Source organism: Heptranchias perlo, chromosome 17 (genome assembly GCF_035084215.1).
Source record: "Heptranchias perlo isolate sHepPer1 chromosome 17, sHepPer1.hap1, whole genome shotgun sequence".
Classification (NCBI taxonomy): domain Eukaryota; kingdom Metazoa; phylum Chordata; class Chondrichthyes; order Hexanchiformes; family Hexanchidae; genus Heptranchias; species Heptranchias perlo.
The window spans coordinates 27,669,298-27,692,450 of record NC_090341.1 but is presented as its reverse complement, the minus strand read 5'-3'; the positions used below and the strand labels follow the sequence as shown (position 1 = coordinate 27,692,450).

At 40.5% G+C, this 23,153-nt stretch overlaps 1 protein-coding gene across 2 annotated transcripts in view; it reads right to left on the bottom strand.

The window, feature by feature from the left end:
* pxk (PX domain containing serine/threonine kinase) overlaps window positions 1–23,153 on the bottom strand; it is a 57,530-nt gene that overhangs the window by 4,093 nt on the left and 30,284 nt on the right. The window contains exons 13-18 of one of the 2 annotated variants that reach the window (XM_067998806.1): window positions 20,609–20,657; window positions 14,516–14,593; window positions 13,089–13,175; window positions 12,451–12,526; window positions 9,439–9,495; window positions 4,079–4,150 (exon numbers count right to left, since the gene is read on the bottom strand). In XM_067998806.1, coding sequence (XP_067854907.1) covers window positions 4,098–4,150; window positions 9,439–9,495; window positions 12,451–12,526; window positions 13,089–13,175; window positions 14,516–14,593; window positions 20,609–20,657 — 400 coding nt within the window. In that variant the 3' untranslated portion in view covers window positions 4,079–4,097. The remainder of the gene's footprint in view (window positions 1–4,078; window positions 4,151–9,438; window positions 9,496–12,450; window positions 12,527–13,088; window positions 13,176–14,515; window positions 14,594–20,608; window positions 20,658–23,153) is intronic. The other variant, XM_067998805.1, reaches the window with a different exon arrangement.

Sequence of the window (23,153 nt, the reverse complement as noted above, 5' to 3'; positions counted from 1 at the left end):
TAGCACCCCTCAGCTGTGATGGCTGAGGCAGTGTCTTTCTAGATGGAGTTTCCTCATCCTTATCTATCTTATGATGGATCAGTGGGTAAACATATCATATTTAACATTCAGCCACATAGCCCTATGTTTGAACTATGGTCTATGCTGAATTATCCAAGAAGTGTGTTACAATTGCCTCAACGCCCATGGCTAGAGAAAGGAAAAAATTGGCAGGATTGGTGATCACCAGTTACTACTGCTGGAAGTGCACGAGTGAAAACATGATTGGGTTTTGTCTATATTGCAGGTTAGTAATGTTCCCAAGCCCATTCCTTCTAACTCCCTTTTTTTTGTCACCTTATCTTTCCTCCCTCAACTGTGACCCAGCCATGCCACTTTTAATTTTTCTTCCATCAAGCACTTTGCCCCTTCTGATCCCTACCCCAACCCATCATTACTCCCTTCTCTCCTGTCACTGTCCCACACTTGAACTCTTGAACAAAACCATGGCTACTCTGTGTGCTTTTTTTGGCATTCTCTAACGAACCCATCGTGGCACCCGTCACAGACTCCTCATCATCCCCATCCGCCTCTCTCACTGACCTTAGTGCCCAGTGTGACCAATGAGGCAAACCTCCTCCCCATTCCATTCACCACCACCTCCTGGACTCTGCCAATTGATCAACAATCACCACCCCTCTCTGCATTTCCCTCCAAAATATCTGCTCAGTCACAAACTAGGATTTTGCCAACAACAACCTTATTGTGGATAATCATACATCCTGGCTTTGACTGAAACTTGACTCTTGGCACTTTGCCCCTTACCAAAACCTCTGCACCTAGAAATAGATCTTACCACCTACCCAAATTGCTGCAGTGGCAGTGCAGCCCTTACTACAAGGTCACACTTTGGTGTCTTCCCTTACTCCATTGGCACCTTTTTTGAACAATCACCCTATATCACCCCTCATCTTTCCTTCAAAATCCTTGTTGTCCACCGCCCCACTCCAAGTTTCTCCGCAAGATATCCTCCCTCCTTTCCTCAATCCGCCTCTGCAAAAAGCGACTCCTTATCCTTGGTGACTTCAGTCTTTATCTCAACTCCCCTTACCCTCTCTCCTCTGAATTCATCGGTGTCCTGTCCTCCCTAAAAACTCTCGTACCCATATTCACAGTCACCCTCTCGAACCTTACCATTGTCCATGTTCTTTCAACTCCCGTGGTCTCGATCATCAACAAGGCCATATCAGATCACTCCCTTGTATCCCTCACCACCCACATCTCCCACCCTATTTCAAACCTACTTCCTTTGCATCTGCCCCAGGAAATAAATCTCCTCCAAGTCACTAACAATTGCATTCTCAAACTCTCAACTACTTTTGGCACTCCATTCAGTACAATACTACTGCAGCTATTGATTTCTTCAACCACTTCCTCACCTCCACTTTCAATGTTCTAATCCTTCACTATCTCTCATACCTGTTGTTCCCCTAGAACAGTCCTGATCTTCGGTCTCTTAAGTCCAAGGGCACACAATTAGCTTAACCATCCGTCCCCAGTTGTGTGTTGGATCACATCGATCTTTATCAAGCTTTGTTATTCTCTACCAAAACTCATTACTCAAGGCTCCTTTTCTCAACTACCAACCACCTCCTTAAACCCCAAAAACATGCAAGGAGCTCATGGATTTCTTTGCCACCAAAACAGATCATCCATGCTTTTGCTCTTCCTTCTTCCCTTTGCTCACCGAGCCAACCTTCCTCAATCCCCCCAACTTAGTGCTGGACCCCATCTCTCTCTAGTTGTCTCTCCTCATGCCCTCTCCAAGCTCATCTTGTGCACAGGACTCAGCTCCTGCTCCCTCAACCCCATTCCCACTAAACTCCTGAAAATCCAGCTTCCCTTCCTGGCCCCATGCTAGCAGACATTCTTAATAGTTCTCTCTCCTTCAGCACTGCCCTCCATCCTTTCAAAACCACAGTCATCACCCACCCCCTTAAAACCAACCCTCAGTCGCTCTGTCCTTGCAAATAACCATCCCCAACCTTCCTTTCCTCTCCAAAATCCTTGAATGTGTTGTCATCATCTAGTCTGTGCTCATCCCTCCTGCAACTCCCTGTTAGAGTCCCTCAATCAGCTTTGCATTCCTCGCACAGCACCAAAGCAGTCTCCTAACCAAAGTCACGAATGACGCGGCGTGCCGTCCTGTTCAACCCGGAGCTGAGCTTCCGACCCCATATCTTCTTCATTACAACTACCAACTATTTCTACCTCCATAATATCATCCACCTCTGCTCCTGCCTCACCCATCTGTCGCTGAAGCCCTCATGCATGCCTTTGTCACCTCCAGACTCAATTAATTCAACGCTCTCCTGGCTGGACTTCCACCCTCTACTCTCTAAACTTCATCTCATCCAAAACTCTTCAGCATATATCCTATTCATCACCAAGTCTTGCTTGCCCTTCACCTCTGTCCTCACTGATCTACAGTGGCTCCCAGTCCCCCAGTGCCTCAAACTTAAAATTCTCATCCTTGTGTTTAAATCTTTCCATGGGCTCACTCCTTCCTATCTCTATAATTTCCTCCAGTCCTACAACCACCTCCAAATACTGTTCCTCTGACTCCAGCTTCCTACGCATGTTCTTTCCCTTCACCCCACCATTGGTGGCTGTGGTTTCAGCCACCTAGGCATCACACTTTGAAATTCCCTAAACCGATTCACTTCTCCACCTCTCTCACCCCCTTTAAGTTCCTCCTTAAACCTCATCCCTATCACCAAGCTTTTGGTCATCCCTCCAAGCCTTCTTTGGCAAGGCATCCATTTTTTCCTTACATCTGAAGCACCCTGGGACATTTTTTCTGCGTTACAGCCACCATATAATTGCAAGTTGCTATTGTTGGTACTGAATATGCTCAAACAAAGAATTGTTACTTGGGAAAAGACACAGGAAGGCTACTGAGAACCGTGGAAATGTATCTCAGTGTGAGTTACTGCTTTCAAAAGAGTGGGTAAAGGGAGGAAAATCAAAGGAAAAATATAACAGACAAAGAACCTAGTAACCAGGAGTTCAGTGGCGAATACATAAATTACCTGCTAAGAAAAGATTCTCCCCCCCCACCCCCAACAAGAGTCTACATTTTTAGTTTCTGTCAACTTGAAGGCTCTAAGATTTGCTGCTGTCTTGATCAACTAGATTGTAAGAACAGAGATTACGATGCAAGAGCAAACTGATTCACCTTGATGACTGTGACCTCTTTCCGCAACCTAAAAGTTTTTAGGGTGGTCTACATTACCCCAAAGTCAGGCTCAAAATGGTGTGTGCTCTACAGCAAAGATAGCATAGAAAGAAAGAGGCAATAAGTCATTACCAAGAAAGAGACATTCTGGACAATATATAAAAAGTGCAAACAATGACAGTTTCAGGCAACTGATGGTTTACCAAAGACAAATCAAAGAAGTTACACAATTACTTATTACAAAAAGTGACATACAGGTCTGTGAGAGTTTCTGATGTCTCTTTCTATCACACTTAAACACAACATTAAAACCATTAAGTGCTCCTATACGCAGACAATATAATTTAAAACAAAAAGTAAAACACTGTGGATGCTGGAAATCTGAAATAAAAATAGAAAATGCTGGAAACACTCGCAGGTCAGGCAGCATCTGTGGAGAGAGAAACAGAGTTAAGGTTTCAGGTCGTGTTCTGATGAAAGGTCTTCAACCTGAAAAATTAACTGTGTTTCTCTCTCCACAGATGCTGCTTGACCTGCTGAATGTTTCCAATATAATTTAGAATATAATTTGTGGGTTACTTGGGAAAGGAAGGTTTCTGACAATAAACTAGTCGTAACAAATTAATCAGCAACAATAGAGGGAATCATTTATCAGTGACAACTACAAAATACTGCATTAAAAAGAGGCACTTTAACGTGGGATAACGGGATAAAGCAGATGTCCTTCCATGGAATTTACATAAGCCAGCCTCACATATCCAATCTAGTAAAATAAATGGATACTGTTACCTTGAGTAGAGCCCTGTAATTACAATCAGGGATAAGCACACATCATTCCCTCTCTTCACTCCTTGTACTTACTCCATACACAAGTGTCCCTTTAAGTGGAGTTTTCAGTTAAGTGTTTTCTGCCATGATTCTGGCCTCCTGCACCTGTTCAATATATTTAGCAATTGATTTAAGAAATAGACAACTAACCCTGATGGCTCAGTGGGCCATACACTACTTGGTGTGGCACTGGAGCCAAACTAGCAAGATCCCAAATTCAATCCCTATGCTGTCCCTAATCTCACTAAGGCAGTAATGAGACAGTACGACAACCTCAGCACCCTCGGACTAGAGATGGAAGGAGGGAAAAAACCTGCTTGTGATAGCCACCAAGTGACCTGTGCTAGGAGAGTGTGTGTATAACTGATGAACTCAATATACAAACAGGCCATTGAGACTCAGTTTTGCAATGGGCAAGGCTGCTGTTGGCTGAACTCCCAGCAAGTAATGCCATCTTCAGGAAAGAAGGGGAGAAAACTAGAAAGAAAAGAGAAAAACAAAAACATATGCACACACAACCAAAGAGCAGAAGTCCAGATAATGCAGTAACACCCAGTTATATACAATTCCCCACAGCACTACCATAACAAAGACTCCAGCCACAGACAGATTCAGACTCTCTTTGCCCTCAGCTCTATTGCACCACTATTACTAGACAAGATTATCCTCACTTCCTAGCTTAACAAAACTATTCTCACCAGCCCAACGCCTCTAGGATCTGCGATATATGATCCTCCACCCATAACTCCAGATTCACAAAAGATTAAACTTCCACTCCCACTATAAAAATCAACTGGATAATAGTGTCACTAAGGTCTTACGACCGCTTAATCTCTTTTCTGTTTTCTCCCAAAAAGACTGAGATTACGGATATTGAAAATACTTCTCTCAAAACACAGATCCATGGCATAAAACAGACACAGTAGATTTGGATAGGGTTTTATAGAACACGTCAGCCTACTGTCAATCATTTGTTATATGTGGGTTCAACGGTTGTATAAAAACTGCATCGAATAGAATCTAACTATGTTCCATTAATACAGTAGATAATTCATGTATAATATGATTAGATTGCAGAAACACAGTACAAACTATGCTATGGGATGGACTGTGTCCCATCAATGACCTATCTGATAACCTAAGAAAAATAAATTGCATGGGAGTCACCTGATATCACATTACAGAACACTTTAGGTTTCACATTTTTAATACTGCATGCAGATTCCTGGCAAGCCAAAGTGATAAAATAGCCGTTAGAAAGGAAAAGCAATTAGAAGGAGGGAAAAAAAGGAAGCCATTACATTGTTTAGAATTTGCTACGGTCAGATTTTCGGAAGTTATAGGTTTACTGAAAGCATTGTGCCATTAGGATTACATGACGCCAAATCTTATCTTTTGCCACTAAGAATGAAGGACATAAAATGCAACTGCAGTAATTACAGTTATGGTGCATTTCATCATGACTTTGAAAATTCCAGGGACTATACCACTGCTTTACCACTAACAATATCGGTGTGTGACCATTAAATTTAACTGCTTCTGAGGCATCTAAACAAAACATAACATTAAAAATGTCCTAGTATTTCTGAATGGCAGACAGTATAAAATATTTCACTTATATGCTACTTAGAAAATGTTCTGTCAAGCAATAACAAATTATCAGCAACAATGAAGGTAAGTAACAGATGAATTATATTTTCAAAATACTGTAATGCATCATAGTGGATTGGTGCTGAAACATGCTTTGTGAAGTGGTAGGACAGTGCACACGTTTACACCATTAGCTACAGACAACATATTCCCAAATCAAAGCTCTGGAATAAGGCACACACAGAAGTGGGACCAAATTACACACCCTGGACTATTCTCAACAACTTGCATTTATATAGGACATTTAACGTAGAAAAATATCCCAAGGCGCTTCAAAGTGGTGCAATCACATAAAAATGGATGTCAAACCAGAGAAGGAGATATTAGAACACCAAAAGCTTGGTCTAGGAGGTGGGTTTTAAGGACGGTCTTAAAGGAGTGGAGAGGTGTCCAGGGTCGAATAGGACGCCAAGGTTGTGAAGTCTGGTTCAAAAGTAGCTTGAGAGGGGGATAGAATCAGTGGCAAGGGTACAGTGTTTGTAGCGAGGACTGAAGATGATGGCTTTGGTCTTCCAAATGTTTAACTGGAAGAATTTGCGGCTCATCAGAGACTGGATGTTGGACAAGCAGTCCTGACAGCATAGAGGCAGTGGAGGGGGTCAAGAGAGGTGGTGGGAAGGTAGAACTGGGTATTGTCAGAATGCATGTGGAAGCTGACCCCGTGTCTTCAGATGATGACGCCAGGGAGCAGAATGTAAATGAGGAAGAGAGGGGTCCAAGCTTAGATCCTTGCGGAACTCCAAAAGTAACATTGATGGGGGTTGGAATAGAAGTCATTGCTGGAAATGCTCTGACTATGATTGGATGTGTAAGAGTGGGTATGTAAGAAGGCAGTCCCACTGAGCTGGACAATGGAGGAGAGCCATTGAAGGAGGATGGTGTGCTTGACCATATCAAAGGCCACAGAAATCGAGGAGGGAAGAGAAGTTGAGGAGGGATAATGCACCGTGGTCACGGTCAGCAGATATCATTTGTGACTTTGATTAGGGCCATTTCAGTGTTATGGCAGGGGCAGAAACCTGATCGAAGAAATTCAACCATAACGTTGTGGGAAAGATGGGCGTGAATTTGGGAGGCGCCAACACGTTTAAGGACTTGAAAGGAAAGGGAGAGTGGAGAAGCTGTTGTTGAGCAGCCTTAAAGATATTCTCATACATATCTTTAAGTCAGCTCAACAACGGCATTGGATATTATCTATCTGCCCGCTACTGCAATGGTATAGGGTTTGCTATCAATGAAGTAGATATAATTTTTTTTGAAGTTCAATCAGGAGGTCATGATATAGCCAAAAGTGTTTTTTTTAAATTTTATACTTGGGATGGGCTAACAAGCAGGTATGGTTAGATGCAATTGCAGCAAAATTGACCTCAAGTGAGAGTACATAGTGACCTGAAGAATTTGTACTAGGTTGCCAACAGGCATACTGATTTTTTTGTAATGCGGAATTCATGTTGCAACAACGAATTCAGTGACCACTAGCTAATTGCAGTAAATTCTGCGTATATGGGACAAAAGTTCCATAGTTGGGAGAAGCAGTGTAAAGTGTTGTTGCTGGTCTACCATTAGTAAAGAAAGTGCAGTTGCTTTTGTGTTCCTGACATAAACATGGAGTGCTAGCTTAATAAGAGTGCCTATTGCAGTTAAGAAACAATTATCTTGTGTAATAATCAATTGAGCAACATTAGCAAGTCCAGAACCTCCAGCTGCCATTTACTAATACGCATTAATATGGTGGTATTAAATGGATACTATTACCTTAGTTTGAAAAAAAACATTAAGTTAATAAACCTATAATAAATTTTCAAACCTTGAAATTGCTACTTTGTGCATTTACCAGCTGTGCTGTGAACATTTGTTTTCACTTCTTGTATCTACATTATTTGTTTTACCTCATATTTTACTTGTTCCAATGTGCTTCCACAGTCTGAACAGCTCTGGTTTAATTATTAAGAACTTGTCACTGGAAAACCAATTATGCTGTTTTACTCAACTGAATTGAAAGTGCTCAAAAATCACAGCAATAACACATAAGTTTGGTTAGCATTGTAAAAAGCAAAGTTTAGAAATTAGCTGACAAGCACCACAGGATTAGAAAGAGTAGATTGCAATTAAAATCTAGCTGCCCCAATATTTATTGAGGACATAGGTGCCAATTTGCACAAAACATTGGGTAAGCAGAACTCAGAAGCAGTATACATGTTATCATCATGGCTTAGCAATTAATAATCCTTCCAGGATGTTTGGTAAACAATGCAGCTCTTTCTCTGCCTCCCCTACCATTAGTATCCCTGTCCTTTTACTGTTGGTAGTGCTCCAATTTATAGCTGCAGAACAAGCTGCAAGGGGCAGAAGCAAGCATCATAATGCTCTAAGAGGTATCTGCTCCATGAAGCCATTCCTCATTTTCCCGCAACACTGCCATATGCCCCCCTTCCATTTATTTTTCTTTACATCCTGCTAAGTTTGCGTATTTGAATTTGGTAAAAGTGGTGACCTCAGCATTGCTCACTCACTGGTGAACTTAGGATATATCCACCAAAGAGAGCAGCACCGAGAGTAAACCTTTCCAAACAGATTGCCCTTCCCCCTCATTCCCACCAAATATAGGAACAGGTGTCGGCCACTCAGCCCCACAAGCCTGTTGCACCATTTGTTTAATCATACCTGATCTGTATCTCAACTCCATTTACCTGCCTATGTCCCATATCCCTTGATACCCTTACCCAACAAAAAGCCATCAATCTCAGTCTTGAAAATTTCAATTGACCCAGCATCCACAGCGGTTTGGGGGAAGAGAGTTCCAGACTTCCACTACCCTTTGCGTGAAAAAATGTTTCCTGAGTTCACTCCTAAATGGCGTAGCTCTACTTTTAAGATTATGCCCACTTGTTTTAGATGCCCCACCAGAGGGGATAGTTTCTCTGTATCTACCCTATCAAATACCTTCGTCATTTTAAAACACCTCAATTAGATCACCTCTCAACTTTCTAAACTAAAGGGAATACAAGCCAAGTTTCTGCAACCTGTCCTCATAATTTAACCCTTTAAGCCCTGGTATTCTGGTGAACCTGCGCTGTACCAAAGTTTCCATACAATAGTTATTGATTCTATATAAAACTATATAAATTCTATATACATGTAAAGATATGAGAGAGAGAGAGAGAGAGAGAGACAGCACCCAGCCCCCTAATTCCTGTGGCTCTGACTTTCCCGTGAGCCGTGATAGGTGGCCAGCAATAGTCCCACCCAGAGCGAGACAATCAGGTAATAGGTTGAGCTCCAATGTAAGTTCATTACTCAGATTAGGATGCATTACATAAGGTGGTAAATTGGCAGTTGCTCCCTGGTTACCCCTAAAGGCACTTATGATCAAAGAACTACTTCCATTCTCCTTTAGTGATGCCAGTACTAAACATCACAAAAAAAAGTTTCCAAATGTTTCAATTATTATATTGATTGCTCACATAATTACAAATACAGCAAAAAGTAAATTCATTTAGACTACATGTTATTTAGACAATAAGTTCTAGGTAGGCAAATTCTACTAACATTTTAAAATCAAACATTCAACCAACACTTAACGTCTCTAGAGTCATAACAGCCTTAGATGAACCGATGATGTTGAGCTTGGATTTTCAATTTTAAAAGTTCATGTCTTGCTACACAAATCATCCTAAAATACGGTAACCATTAATTATATGATTGTACTTGTCGCATTCATGTTAAGAAACACTTTTACCTACCAGTTGATGGAGGAGTAGGCGAAGATGGTGATGTTAAAGGAGAACTAGCACCAGAACCTGAAGGGAAGATTATAGTTAAAAGGAATGAATATGTAACTGTCTTGTTTACACAGCACATTGATAAAATAAATATTTTGATTAACAATAAATTAAAAATATGCTGAAGGAACTAGCAAAGGGGCAAGCAATCTAGCTTTTCCTTAAATTTCAGGTACATTCCCCATAGGCTTCACTCTGCTACAAACTAGTATAACGGTCATCTTTGTCAGAGAGGAGTTATTATTTTCTATTCCATGTCCATTGCAGTTTATTTGTGTCATATTCATAGCTTGTACAAGGTTACAGTCTGTACAGGTCACACAGATTAAATACTTTGACCTCATACTGACTGTTGCTTGTAAAATCCATTTTTATCAATAATGAAAATGGCCTACAAAACAGATTTATTCATTACCAACAGGGAATAGAGCAAAAACTTCATTCAATGGTTGATGCTCATTTTGTCATCAGATGACTTTCCACACACCTTTCCTGTGCCACCATGTGCTACACATTAACTTCTGTGCCAAAACAGTACACTTCTGGGCAATATGTAACGCATAAAAATAAAGATGAAACTCAATAACATTGTTTTTTCTTTGTCTTTATTGATTCCTTGCCTTTCAAAAATATATTTACAGGTCATGGCCTTTGTTTAATAAGTAAAATTATGGACCTTGAATTAGAACTAAAACTCATTCACGGAGAGTTTTAAGATCAAGTATTTTTAGTCTTTTTTTCCACCTTAACCTTGTGTGTGGTAATTTTTAAATGTGCAGTGAAGAAAGAAGTATGAACATAGATTGAATACCTTCAATCCATAAAACATTGAAAAGACTTTGTTAAATTCTACTGAATTAATCCTTGGTATTATTCACACAACAAATTTGTTACTGAAGGAGTGTTACCAATTATTAAACACGTGAAAAGCTTCAGGTCAAAACCAAGGAGTATACAACAGGAAAGAGGGCAACCGTATTTTAATAAATTTAGAAAAAGAATAATGATAATTGGTCATTTCAACAATTGCACAATAATTCACTGAAGCATGAACTTGTATGCTCCCATGTAGCTACATTAGATTATAAAAATTCTGATGGCTCAGGTGAATGTCACCAATAATCATTTGAGAAATTTGTCCAGTGAAAAAGTTGTCAGGAAAAAATATTCAATTCTTCTTCTTGAGATTTTCTTCTGCCAATATTGCTTCCTCCTACAGCCAGGATAGTGGGACAAATTGGGCCACAACAGAGTTTTCTCATTCTATTCCATGAATGGCTATAAAGAGGCCAGGATTGGCACTACCTATATTTTCTCCTATCTGGGATGGGATATTACAGTGCTGTATTAAAAGCCAAGGCAAAAGTAAACAAATTTACCCAATCATGGCAGACTAGTCAAAATCAGGAGCAAATGAGTGATGCTCTAGGCTAGTACATTGACCTTTTATTCAAATCCCTGTGACCCTTAGATCCAAGTTGGAATCTAGCCCAGACTGGTGGCATGAAGGCTGCCTTTGTCTGCTGATGGTGAGGGAACCAACATGAAATGAGTTTGGGCTGTCTCGTCCAAATTCCTAGTGGATGTGTTCCCACAGCACAAAACTGCCCTTAAATTGACGAGAGAAATGGAAATGTTACATTGATGAAAGAGCAGATTTACTCCGTTGCTAACTGTGCTATGTGACTAGGCGAGCTTGAAATGGGGAAGTGTTCCATTGCTCAGCACTGCTATCCTTCAAGTTGATGCGCAGAAAAATTCCCCCACAAAAAAACTAATTGAAATCATCTAAAGCTGGGATTTTAATTTGTGATCCTTTAAGGTCTTCCCCACTAAAGCTATTGGACAGTTCCTTGCTGCTTTTTTATGTTACTGTTCTATTTACCTGTACTACACAAGTGCACCAAATGATGCCATCTTATAATAGTCATGTTACATGCAATGATGCTCAAGGTCTCAGAAGAACCTCGAGGCACCTAGTCTACATGGTCCATATATCCTGGCATCATACTCCTTAACTCTAGTCAACAGCACAAGTCCATCAGTCTGAAGGAACAGACTTCTTATTCTGGAAAATACAATTTCATCATTCACTATGATGCACAGGATTCCGGGGTATTGTTTCACTTCTAGGCACTGCCAATTTCTCTCTTTTGGCAAACGATCCTCACTGAGGTTAGTGCAGCCATTATGGGTTGAGAATGGGCTGCTCTGTACACAACTTTTGCATTTAATTTAAGCCACTATGGTCATTAGCTCCATTTGAAAATTATCCTAGAAGAAAAGCGGTTTACATCAAGTCTACAGCACAAGAACAGGCTATTCGGCCCAACTGGTCTCTGCCAGTGTTTATGCACCACACAAGCCTCCTTCCGCCCCTCTTCATCTAACCCTATCAACATATCCTTCTTTTCCTTTCTCCCTCATGTTTATCTAGCTTCCCCTTTAATGTATCTATGCTAACTGCCTCAACTACTCCTTGTGGTAGCATGTTCCACATTCTTACCACTCTTCATGTAAAGAAGTTTCTCTTGAATTCCCTAATGGATTTATTAGTGATTATCCTATATTTATGATCTCTAGTTTTGGACTTCCCCACAAGTGGAAATATTTTCTCCATGTCTACCCTATCAAACCCTTTCATTATTACCTTAAAGACCTCTATCAGGTCATTTCTCAGTCTTCTCTTTTCTAGAGAAAAGAACCCCAGCCTATTCAGTCTTTCCTGATAAGTACATCCTCTCAGTTCTGGTATCATCTTGTGAATCTTTTCTGCACCTTCTCCAATGTTTCTATATTTTTATAATATGGAGACCAGAACTGTGCATAGTATTTCAATGTGGTCCAACCAAGTTTAACATAAATAAAGAATTCTTCAGATGTGTTACTATTGAAAATTATTCCTGAACAGAAATCTTTCTTGACTGAACTTGAACTGATTACCGGACGTAATTTTAACGTAAAAAAACATACCAGAATTTGCATTGTTTGAGTTGCTGCTTTTAGTTGAGTTATCCGCTTCATTCTCAGTTACAGACTGCTTTGACTTCTGCTTGTAAGAAAAAGCTTTTTTAAACAAAGTGAAACACGCATGTCATACAGCTATACCATATTCCATCCATGCAACCACAGGCACAGCAAACTTCACTGTATCGTGCAATTCTCATTAAAAATGGACATGCAATAAAACAGATAAAAATACAAAATACTGACAGCTGCAAATTAATCCAAAAAGCCAAAAGACAAGTAAAATAATGCAACTAGACCTCTATTGAACCAATTTTTGTTTGTTACCTTGGCTTGCTACAATAAAAGATACAGAACAGAAGAGCTTTGTTATTTAAGAAACAAAGCCACAGCTTTATAGAATATTATGATAAAAATTACATGATATAATTAAACATTTATATCAAACAAAATGTTAAATGTAATCTTCACAAGAGATTGGCTTCCTACTTTTGCCTTATTTGTAATTCTAGTAAACAAGGTATAGATTCTAAAATTTCTCTTTTCAAGGTGTCCAGTTCAAATGACACTTAATATTTTTACTAAAATGAATATACATTTCTGTAACTGACACAGCAGTCAAAATCTCTTTAAAATTAATTCACCTTTCGTGCCAAAATCTTCCTCCTCTTCTTCTCTTCCTCTGAGCCATGGTGAGATTGTGCCCTCGTCAGTCTCTTATGCCGATGAATCTTTTGGAATAAAGACAAAAGGAAATTTTAGTTCTTAGCAGATCAAAAGTTTAGGTAGAGTGTTCTAATTGTTATACCGGTTTGTGGCTGATCTAGTGACAGATGCAAAACATTCTATTAACACTTCCTTTCCTCAAATGCGATGGCAGGGGAGATTTTAAGTCCACCTGCCCAGCGAAAACAGGGCAGTAACCGAGTTGAATTCGATGTGGTTGACTTACCGCCTCGTTCCAGCTCCGCCACCACCTTAACCTAGGCCTTCTACTGGGTGGCCTATGCGCCCACCTAAATCAGCTGAGATCCTCATTAATCTATGCAAATCAGGGTCCCATGATGTACACAGGACCCCAATACAGCTAAGAGGGCCTACAGTGTGGAACGTGCGCCATGGATGCTGTGCTCAGTAAAACCTGGTGGTCAAGAGAAAGAGGCCGCAAAAAGACAAGTCTAAAGCTATTTCTGTGGGGACAGGAGTAGTATTCCTCCGGGTTCCACAAGAAGAATGTGGTCCGCTGCCACCCCGGGATCCCCCCTCTGTGATCATCACCCCTGCCCCAAGACCCACCTTCCTGCCGGCTGGGTCGGCCTTCATGCTGCCCGCTATTGTGCCGAGCCAGAGCCAGCATGCTGCAGTAGGACATCTGTTTTGGGCACGCAGCTCGTCAGCAGCTCAGCTAATAAGGCTCAGCTCTCAAAATATGTCGGGCCTCCCGCCAGAAGCATCATGCGGCCAGCCTGCCGCCCGATAGTTAATATCTACCCTGCTGTTTTTAGACAGGACAGTTTATCTTCAAAACATGTAAAAGTATTTTACAGTTTACAATTTAAAAAAAACGGCATCCTAACTTTTTCTTTCCTCACTCCAAATCTTTCCCTTATCTCTCCTTTCCTGAAGGCAGTGACTCATGCTGGGTTATGGTGCTATCGGAGCTATCCAGCCATTTTTCTTGTATGAATTTAGACAAAGGATATTGGCAGGCTATTCAATTATGGTGAGGCAAGCCCAATCCTGTCCTCAACTCACCAATGTGCACTTTACTCAGTGACCCAGTTGGAATGTTCAGGGCTAGGAACCATAGCTGATTTTTCTCCTTCCTGGTCCAAGGACACAAAGACCAGCTGAAGCACCTTTACCCTTGGTTAAGCCAAATTGGTTTGTATTATGTAATCTATAAATATTCTATTTCTTCAGCAGTAATTACAAGTGCAAAAATTGACATTTGAAACATACTGGCAACTTCTCAGGCGAGTAGTAAGTTTCTCAATTTCTAGAGACGTTACAGGCGTGTGACACTGCAGCTTGTTTTGCTATATTCAAAGTAAGGGCATGTTTGACTCACTGCTTTCTGCTCTTCATTTAGCCTTTTCTCCATGCACTCTTTTGCTGTTTTCAAGGCTTCCTTCAGCTTACTAGGCACCTGCCACATCAAAAAGAAAAGAACGTTTCAAACACTAAACATGTGGATTGTTTCCTTTTTCAGGCTTTACATAAATAAATGACATTTGTCCGACTGTTGAGTCCGCACTGTTCCCTGTTTTTTTTATATAGGGACGGAGTTGGTAGGTGGGCCTGCCTTGGAACTGATTTTTTGCATAATATTCAAACAGATCCCCTCGTATGATCCTGAGATGCAAATGGTTACGTTTCAAAATATGGTTGGCTGAGGGGGACCTTGGAAAGTTTGGTTTCGAGGACAGAGACAGGCTGGTGGAACGGGCAGACACGTGGCAGATGAAATTTAATGCAGAGAAGTGCAAAGTGATACATTTTGGCAGGAAGGACGAGGAGAGGCAATATAAACTAAAGGGTATAATTCTAAAGGGGGTGCAGGAACAGAGATCTGGGGATATACATGCACAAATCTTTGAAAGTGGCAGGACAGATTGAGAAAGCGGTTAGAAAAAGCATACGGGATCCTGGGCTTTATTAATAGAGGCATAGAGCCCTTGCAACCAATGAGATTGTAAATTCAGCAGGGATCTCAGATTCAAGAGGAAGGACAAATACGCTGCTCATGGAGGCCACCTTGCAACCAACGAGATTGTAAAATTCAGGTGCGACCTCAGGTGCGAATAGATCATTGAATACATTCAAGGCTGAGTTAGGCAAATTTTTGATCAGCAAGTGAGTCAAAGGATATGGGGAAAGGGCGGGAAAGTGGAGTTGAGGTAAAAATCAGATCAGCCATGATCTCATTAAATGGTGGGGCAGGCTCGAGGGGCCGAATGGCCTACTCCTGCTCCTATCTCTCATGGTCTCATGGACATTTATTTAAACTGTTTTCCTTGGAAACAAAATATCCATTTGCCTGAAAATGAAAATTAAGATTCTTTTTGCCCAATTTTTTTAAATCATTAGCAACTGAAACTAAACTGTTTTTCTACATCCACATTTCTACTTCATTTGCCTGGCATGTTTTCTAAAAGTTTACGGCATAGGAACAGGAGTAGATCATGGCTGATCTGTAGCTCAATCCAGTTACCCGCCTTTGCTCCATATCCCCGATACCCTTACCTAAAAAAAAAATCACTCAAGTCTCAAAAATGTCAATTGACCAAACATCCACAGCCTTTTGGGAGAGAGAATTCCATAACTCCACTACAATGCATGTGGAAAAAGTGCTTCCTGAGTTCACTCCTAAATGGCCTGGCTCTAATTTTAAGATTATGCCCTCTTGTTCCAGATTCCCTCACTAGAGGAAATCATTTCTCTGTATCTACCCTACTGAACCCCTTTATCATTTTAAATACCCTAAGCAGATCACCCCATCAATCTTCTAAATTTAAGGGAATACAAGCCAAGTTTATGTAACCAGTCCTCATAATTTAATCCTTTAAACCCTGGTATCATTCTGGGCAGGCTGCAAAACATGCGTTGAACCTTTTCAGCTTTCTTTCTGGATAGTGTTTGTTAATCTCAATGAGTATTTCTGAATTGGTTAAGTGCTGAGCCAGTTCTATTCAAGTCTTTCAGGGCTAAAAGGAGTGGAAGAATGAAAGGAGAATTGCAAATGTATTCAAGTTTCTGCCACAATTCAGGCATTTTCTTGGCATTAAGATTGAAATTGTACCTTTGCGATTTTTTCTGATTTTGTTTTTGTTTCAGATTTCCAGCATCTGCAGTTTTTTTTTATTTTTATAAAGTGATACTGACCTCCTTTACACAGCGGATGCAAAGATGTATCTACACATAAACCCAGCTGGTTAGGATCTCTGTCACTATTTTGGTAACGCTGCAGAGATGCAAGAAAATATGTAATTTTTCTGCTGCATCAAGTAATTGAAAAACAAGTTAGTCTTCCCCCCCCAACTTTTTCTGCCAGTTTTCTCCCTTCCCTTCCTCTCCAGAAAGCACTCACTCCTTGACAAGATACAGCATCCAGCATCGTACCACCTGGAACTTTCTGGTACCACTCAAGTTGCATTTGCTCATGTGTGAATCTAGACACAGAGTATTGGTAAGCCATTCGTCTGTGAAAGAACCTCACCAAGACACAATGTAGACATTCAAGGCCTGAAGAGAAAGTCCGATCCCCAGTATCAGAGGATAGAATTATGAGGAAAGACAGGAGAAACTTGCACTTTTAAGCCCTAAAAGATGGCGACAAGAGTGTACGAGAGATAAATAGTATAGAAGAGATAAATAGTATAGAAGACATAAATAGTATGGAAAAGGCAAATCAAGTGAAATTATGACAGTAAAATAAGGAACACAAGTTCAAACTTGTAAAAGGCAAATTTAGGAGGTGTCAAAAAAATCTGCACACAAAGAATGATGCACAGTCAGAATGGACCTCCAGGTAGGGTAGTGGAGGCAAAAACCATCATTTAACAAACAGTTGAATGCTGTTATGGAGGGAGCTGTAGGTTTTTCTAGATGGAAGAGTCAAGATTGACCTAATGACCCTCCTCATTCATATTTATCCTGTGATCACAGCCAAGTTCCATCCTGTCCTCACCCAAAGCCAACCCTTCCAGCAGATGTCACTGGAGAGCACCCAAGAGCAGAAGCCTTTGCTGATTTTTCACCTCCTTACCCTGGGGTACTGAGACCAATTTTAGTACTCCTACTGCCACCTGGCTGAAATCACTCAGTACGGACTGGAGCTCAAACCTAGGACCTCCCAGTCTGTTTGGCCTAGCTACTTACTGCCTTAACCAGTTGGGCCATCTAGGGAACCATAAGTAAATTTTCTTAATTCCCTAGTCCTACATGGAATGGCTTAGAACATAAGAACATAATAGGAGCAGGAGTAGGCCATCCAGCCCCTCGAGCCTGCTCCACCATTCAACAAGATCATGGCTGATATTCAAACTCAGCTCCATTTTCCCACCCGATCCCCATACCCCTCGATTCCCCTAGAGTCCAAAAATCTATCTATCTCAGCCTTGAATATATTCAATGACTCAGCACCCACAGCTCTCTGGGATAGAGAATTCTAAAGATTCACAACCATCTGGGTGAAGAAATTCCTCCTCATCTCAGTCCTGAATGGCCGACCCCATATCCTGTGACTATGCCTCCTAGTTCTAGACACTCTAGCCAGGGGAAACAATCTCTCAGCATCTACCCTGTCAAGCCCCCTCATAATCTTATATGTTTCAATGAGATCACCTCTCATTCTTCTAAACTCCAGAGAGAATAGGCCCATTCTACTTAACAGCTCCTCAAAGGACAACTCTCTCATCCCAGGAATTAATCTAGTGAACCTTCACTGTACCGCCTCCAAAGCAAGTATATCCTTCCTTAGATAAGGAGACCAAAACTGTACGCAGTACTCCAGGTGAGGTCTCACTACTGTACAACTGTAGTAAAACTTCCCTACTCTTATACTCCAACCCCCTTGCAATAAAAGCCAACATGCCATTTACTTCCCTAATTGCCTGCTGTACCTGCATACTAACTTTTTGTGTTTCTTGTACGAGGACACCCAAGTCTCTCTGAACACCAACATTTAACACTTTCTCACCAGTCTGTTTTCCTATTTCTTCTTTATACTGTGATGAAAGGACATGTGCAATTTGGACACAAGGTTTTTGGCCATCTCCAAGTTTCATACCAAGATCTGATGAGTTTACTCAAAAATCAAGGAACATATCAAAAATAGTCCAGGCCTCCAGTACATCTGAAGAAGGAGATGTATCACTGCTCTCCACTCTCTCAATCCATACAGTATTTGCACATTTCCTTCCTTTCATTTGAAGAATGGGAACTAATCCAAGATCAGGTACTACTTATTTAACTCCTGTGACAAGCTTGAAGGGATGCCTTCCATTCGCAAAGATTGTAGTCATTGTGGCTACTGTAAAAGCTGGTGAATCCCTCACTAGTTTCCAAAAACAGGTTGTAGTATTGGTAAGAGTACTTGTAAAGTAAGGTTCAGTAGCAGGCATTCTTTCTTTGGTATTTCATCAGTTTTATGAGGGAAAACATCATCAAATCTTAGCAGGTGGATATGAACTTTCTGTATGCTATGTGGAGCTCTAGTTAAGAGGACCATCTTGAATTTGATCATCATATCATTCATTATAATTTAAATTGAACGTTTAGTGGCAGAGTCATAAGTTTTATGCAGAACCCTGTAACCAACATGAAGAACATGGCTCCATCTGCGATAATTGCTTGACTGAATAATGTAAAAATAAAAGTAACTACTTGGTAAGTTTAACTGCACACAAGGAAAATGTTATTGGAGACTGAAGCAATACACTGAATACAGTATACTATATAGACAGCCAATCAAAATTAGAGCTTCAATTTTACTGTAAACTTTCACTAGAACAGAGAAGATTAAGGGGAGATCTAATAGAGGTGTTCAAAATTATATAGGGTTTTAAGGCAAATCGGGAAAAACTTTTACCACTGGTCGTTAAATTTATGCTTTATAGATACCAACTTAAGATGATCATCACCAAAAGAATGAAGAGGTTAGGAGATTTTTTTTATATGCAGCATGTTGTTAGAACATGGATTATCTTATAGAAACAGTGGTGGAAACAGAATCCATATTAGCATTTAAAAGGGAAGTGGATAATAGTTGAAAAAGGATTGAACAGGCTGGGGCTCTTTTCTCTAGAGAAGACTGAGGCGGTGACCTGATAGAGGTCTTCAAAATTATGAAAGGGTTTGATAGGGTAGACGTAGAGAAGAAGTTTCCACTTGCGGGAGGACCAAGGGCCATAAATAGAAGACAGTCACTAATAAATCCAATAGGCAATTCAGGAGAAACTTCTTTACCCAGAGAGTGGTTAGAATATGGAACTCGCGACCACAAGGAGTAGTTGAAGCGACTAGCATAGATACATTTAAGGGAAAGCTAGATAAACACATGAGGGAGAAAGGAATAGAACAATATGTTGATACGGTGAGATGAAGTAAGGAGGAAGGAAGCTTGTGTGGAGCATAAACACTGGCATGGATCTGTTGGGCTGAATAGTCTGTTTCTGTGCTGTACATTCTATGTAAAAAATGTTAATGGATTTGGGGAAAGAGCAGAGGAATGGGACCAAGTGGATAATTCCATTAGAGAGCCAGCACAGAAGTGATAGACAAAATCGGTTTCTTCTGTGTTGTAGAATTCCATGATTCTATAATTCTAGTGGACGAAACCCCACTGAATGGCACATTTAATTTTTTTAATAAAACAAAAACTAAAGAATGCATTTTTGCAAAATATGGCCAATGGCCGAGACAAAGGCATTCATAGTACATAATGTGGAGTTCCAATGGCCTTTAAGTTAAATTATTTCACTACTATATGCAGAAAAGATATTAAATCTCAGTTATATGGTAGTTCTGGTGCAATACTGAATTATTATAAGCAACAAATTTACCAATATAGCAGCAATTCAAACAAAACAACAACTAGTAATTATTAAAAGCTGCGAGCCTGAAACATGCAGGCTTATCTTGCAAGCACTTATACAGCTAATATTTGAACTTTTTTTGTATAAATGACTTGCTAGTACTTGGGAAACTAACAGCACAGCAAGAGTAAGAGAATTCACCACATACCTCTACATACTAAATTAATCATAATCTAACTATATTTTTATGAAGAGAACAAATAACTAAAATGCAAGTGTTGGAAGGCACCATCCATTTTAAAATCACACAGTTCACTGGTTATTTTCTCAATGACATGGATGAGGAAGAGAGCGAGAGATGTGTCTAATGCTTCTAGATTGAATCAGTCAACGGGGTTTCGATATTTGCATTTAAAAAAAACATGTCTTCACCAGTGTCCCAGCAAACTTATCAAAAACGAATGGAAAACAATCCATCATAGTTTCTAAGAAGGAGCACTTAGATTTGATTCAATTTAATCTAAAGATATTGCCTTTAGCAATATTGTCACATTATAGCATTTTTGACCTTTGTACAAGATATTTTTCCATACTCTCAAGCATACACCTCTATAGTGAAGTCTTACCTTAAACTGGGGCTTCTCAGAATTAAGCAGCACAACATCAATGAATAACCTGAAAGAGGGCAGTGGCATATAGGTCTAAGTTATCAAACAATTAACAAACAGGTTATGAGCTTTATTAGAAGGATTTACATCAGTTGTGCATTAAGTAAATGTGCTGTTATTCCTTAGCTCAGTAGGACCAAAACCAGGGCAAGCAAGTATTTAAAGAAAAATATTGCAATAGTTTATTTTAAAATATAAATGAGTAAGTACATTATTACTTATTTATAAATGACCTTGGCCACCATTGCCCACCTAAGGCATAAACAGCTAGTCCCCATCCATCGGGATTTTAAAAGAATTTACTACAAAACGTTCTCGTCTTCAATCAGTCAACTATGCGGAGAAGCAATTTTTCAATATTCTAATTATAAAATGAAAAAAAGAATCCAGTTTGAAAATACTAGTAAGAAGCTTGAGTTTCCATAAACAAGGTGCATACTCCAATACTTGAGACTTTCCATTCTCTCTTCTTTTTAAATGGCAATAGTCTGCTAAACTGGGAAGCAGTGACAGAGATCTACCACCTGCTCAATTAGACCCGCAAACCACATCTACCACCCATATGTACTGCCAGTGGCTATTAATGTCACTATGGCCCTCAATTTCTTAGCCTTGGATCCTTCCAGGTCAGCACAGGGACATATGCTGCATCAGTCAGTTTGCTGTGCATAAACATATTTCAGAGATGGCAGATGCCTTATTTCACAGGGCCCATGATTTCACCACCCTTCCTACCAACCGACAGAGTCAGAACAATTCTACAGGTCTGTTGGCTTCCCCAGAGTTCAGGACATCCATTGTGCTTACGGGGCCACTTGAGCCTATGTCCTATGTCAAAAAAAAGTTTCTTCTCTATAAATATCCAGTTGGTCTGTGACCAGCGGCAAAGAATCATGAAAATGCTTTCCCGGCAGTTCCCATGATACTTTCATATTAAGGCAAACCTTTGTGCACCTGTTATTTGAAGCAGAAAAGCAAGAAGATATCTGCTGGGAGAACAGGGCTATCCTATGCAGCTCTGCCTCCTGATACAGACTACATACAGAGTAGGACCACTGGTTCTGTTACAAGGACAGTGATACAGCATATCCTTAAACAGTGTTTCACATGCCTAGACTAATGTATGGGTCCATACTGTACAGCACCCCTCTCAGGTCTCCAGAATAATTAAGACATGCTTCATAAGTTTGCTCTGAAAAGAGATCTAACCATAAAGGAATTGTAAACAATTTTACAACACCAAGTTATAGTCCAGCAATTTTATTTTAAATTCACAAGCTTTCGGAGGCTTCCCCCTTCCTCAGGTGAACGATGTTCACCTGAGGAAGGGGGAAGCCTCCGAAAGCTTGTGAATTTAAAATAAAATTGCTGGACTATAACTTGGTGTTGTAAAATTGTTTACAATTGTCAACCCCAGTCCATCACCGGCATCTCCACATCATAAAGGAATTGGCACAGAATGGTCAACCCATAGCACAGAAGAAGGAGGACTGTGATGCTGATGAGCCAGCCGCAGATCCGCCAATGCAGCAAGGAACAGTTATGCAACATGCACTAATATAAAATGTCTTCCCACCAATCCTGGGATTACAACAACAAAACCAACCGTAGATAGCTCTAGATCTTAACATCATCTTCTTTCTCAATTCCCACCATGTTAAAATAACATATTTAGTTATCTAAATGTCTGGTCTACCATTACTCTCCCAAAGGCTTTAGCACAATATATAATTAGAAAGTATTCTTTTATATGTGTTGTGAATATGTGCCAGTATGATTTGCGATGGTGCTTTCACCTTGCACTAATTTGCAATTCATGTGCAACCCCTAACCACACTACTGCTCTTTTATGATTTCCCTGATGGGAGGATCAGATATGCTAGCTGGCTGCAGAGTTTAACTGCAAACATGCTGGGATTCTGGTGGACAACGCCTCTACTGGTTTTGAGCGTAGAGGGCATTTTATGTGATGCAGCAATGTTAACAGCTGCTGTGCCCCCAAAGAGTGATGATCCAGAGGTGATGCTGATGTGAGAGCCAACCACCTCATCCTTGACAATGGCATGCATAACTCTGCTGGACAGCATGCCGTCAAATTGCACACTGATCTGTCTGAGGATAACAGTGGGCATCTATGAGGTCAGAGAATCCTGGCCTCAAGATTGTCTAAAGCTCTTCCTAGGCATGTTGAAGTTGTATAAAAAGGTAATTTGCAGATCAGCACCAATACCTCCAAAGCAGCAGTTTCAGCATTCATGAGGGATGCTCCCACACTGAAAGTCCAGTAGAGCAGTGTCACACGTTCCACAGTAGACTTCAGTGCAGACATTCTTTCCTCCATGGCTTCACAGATGACAGTGGACACCTCCAGAATGCCCCTAAAACCTTAGTGTGTTTTTGCATAGAGGCATCCTCCTCAGAGAACAGTCTTCATTTATAAGCAAAGCCTCGTGGAGTCTGAATCCTCAGGTGCTGCAGCAGGGCCAGGTTTCATGTTGGACCT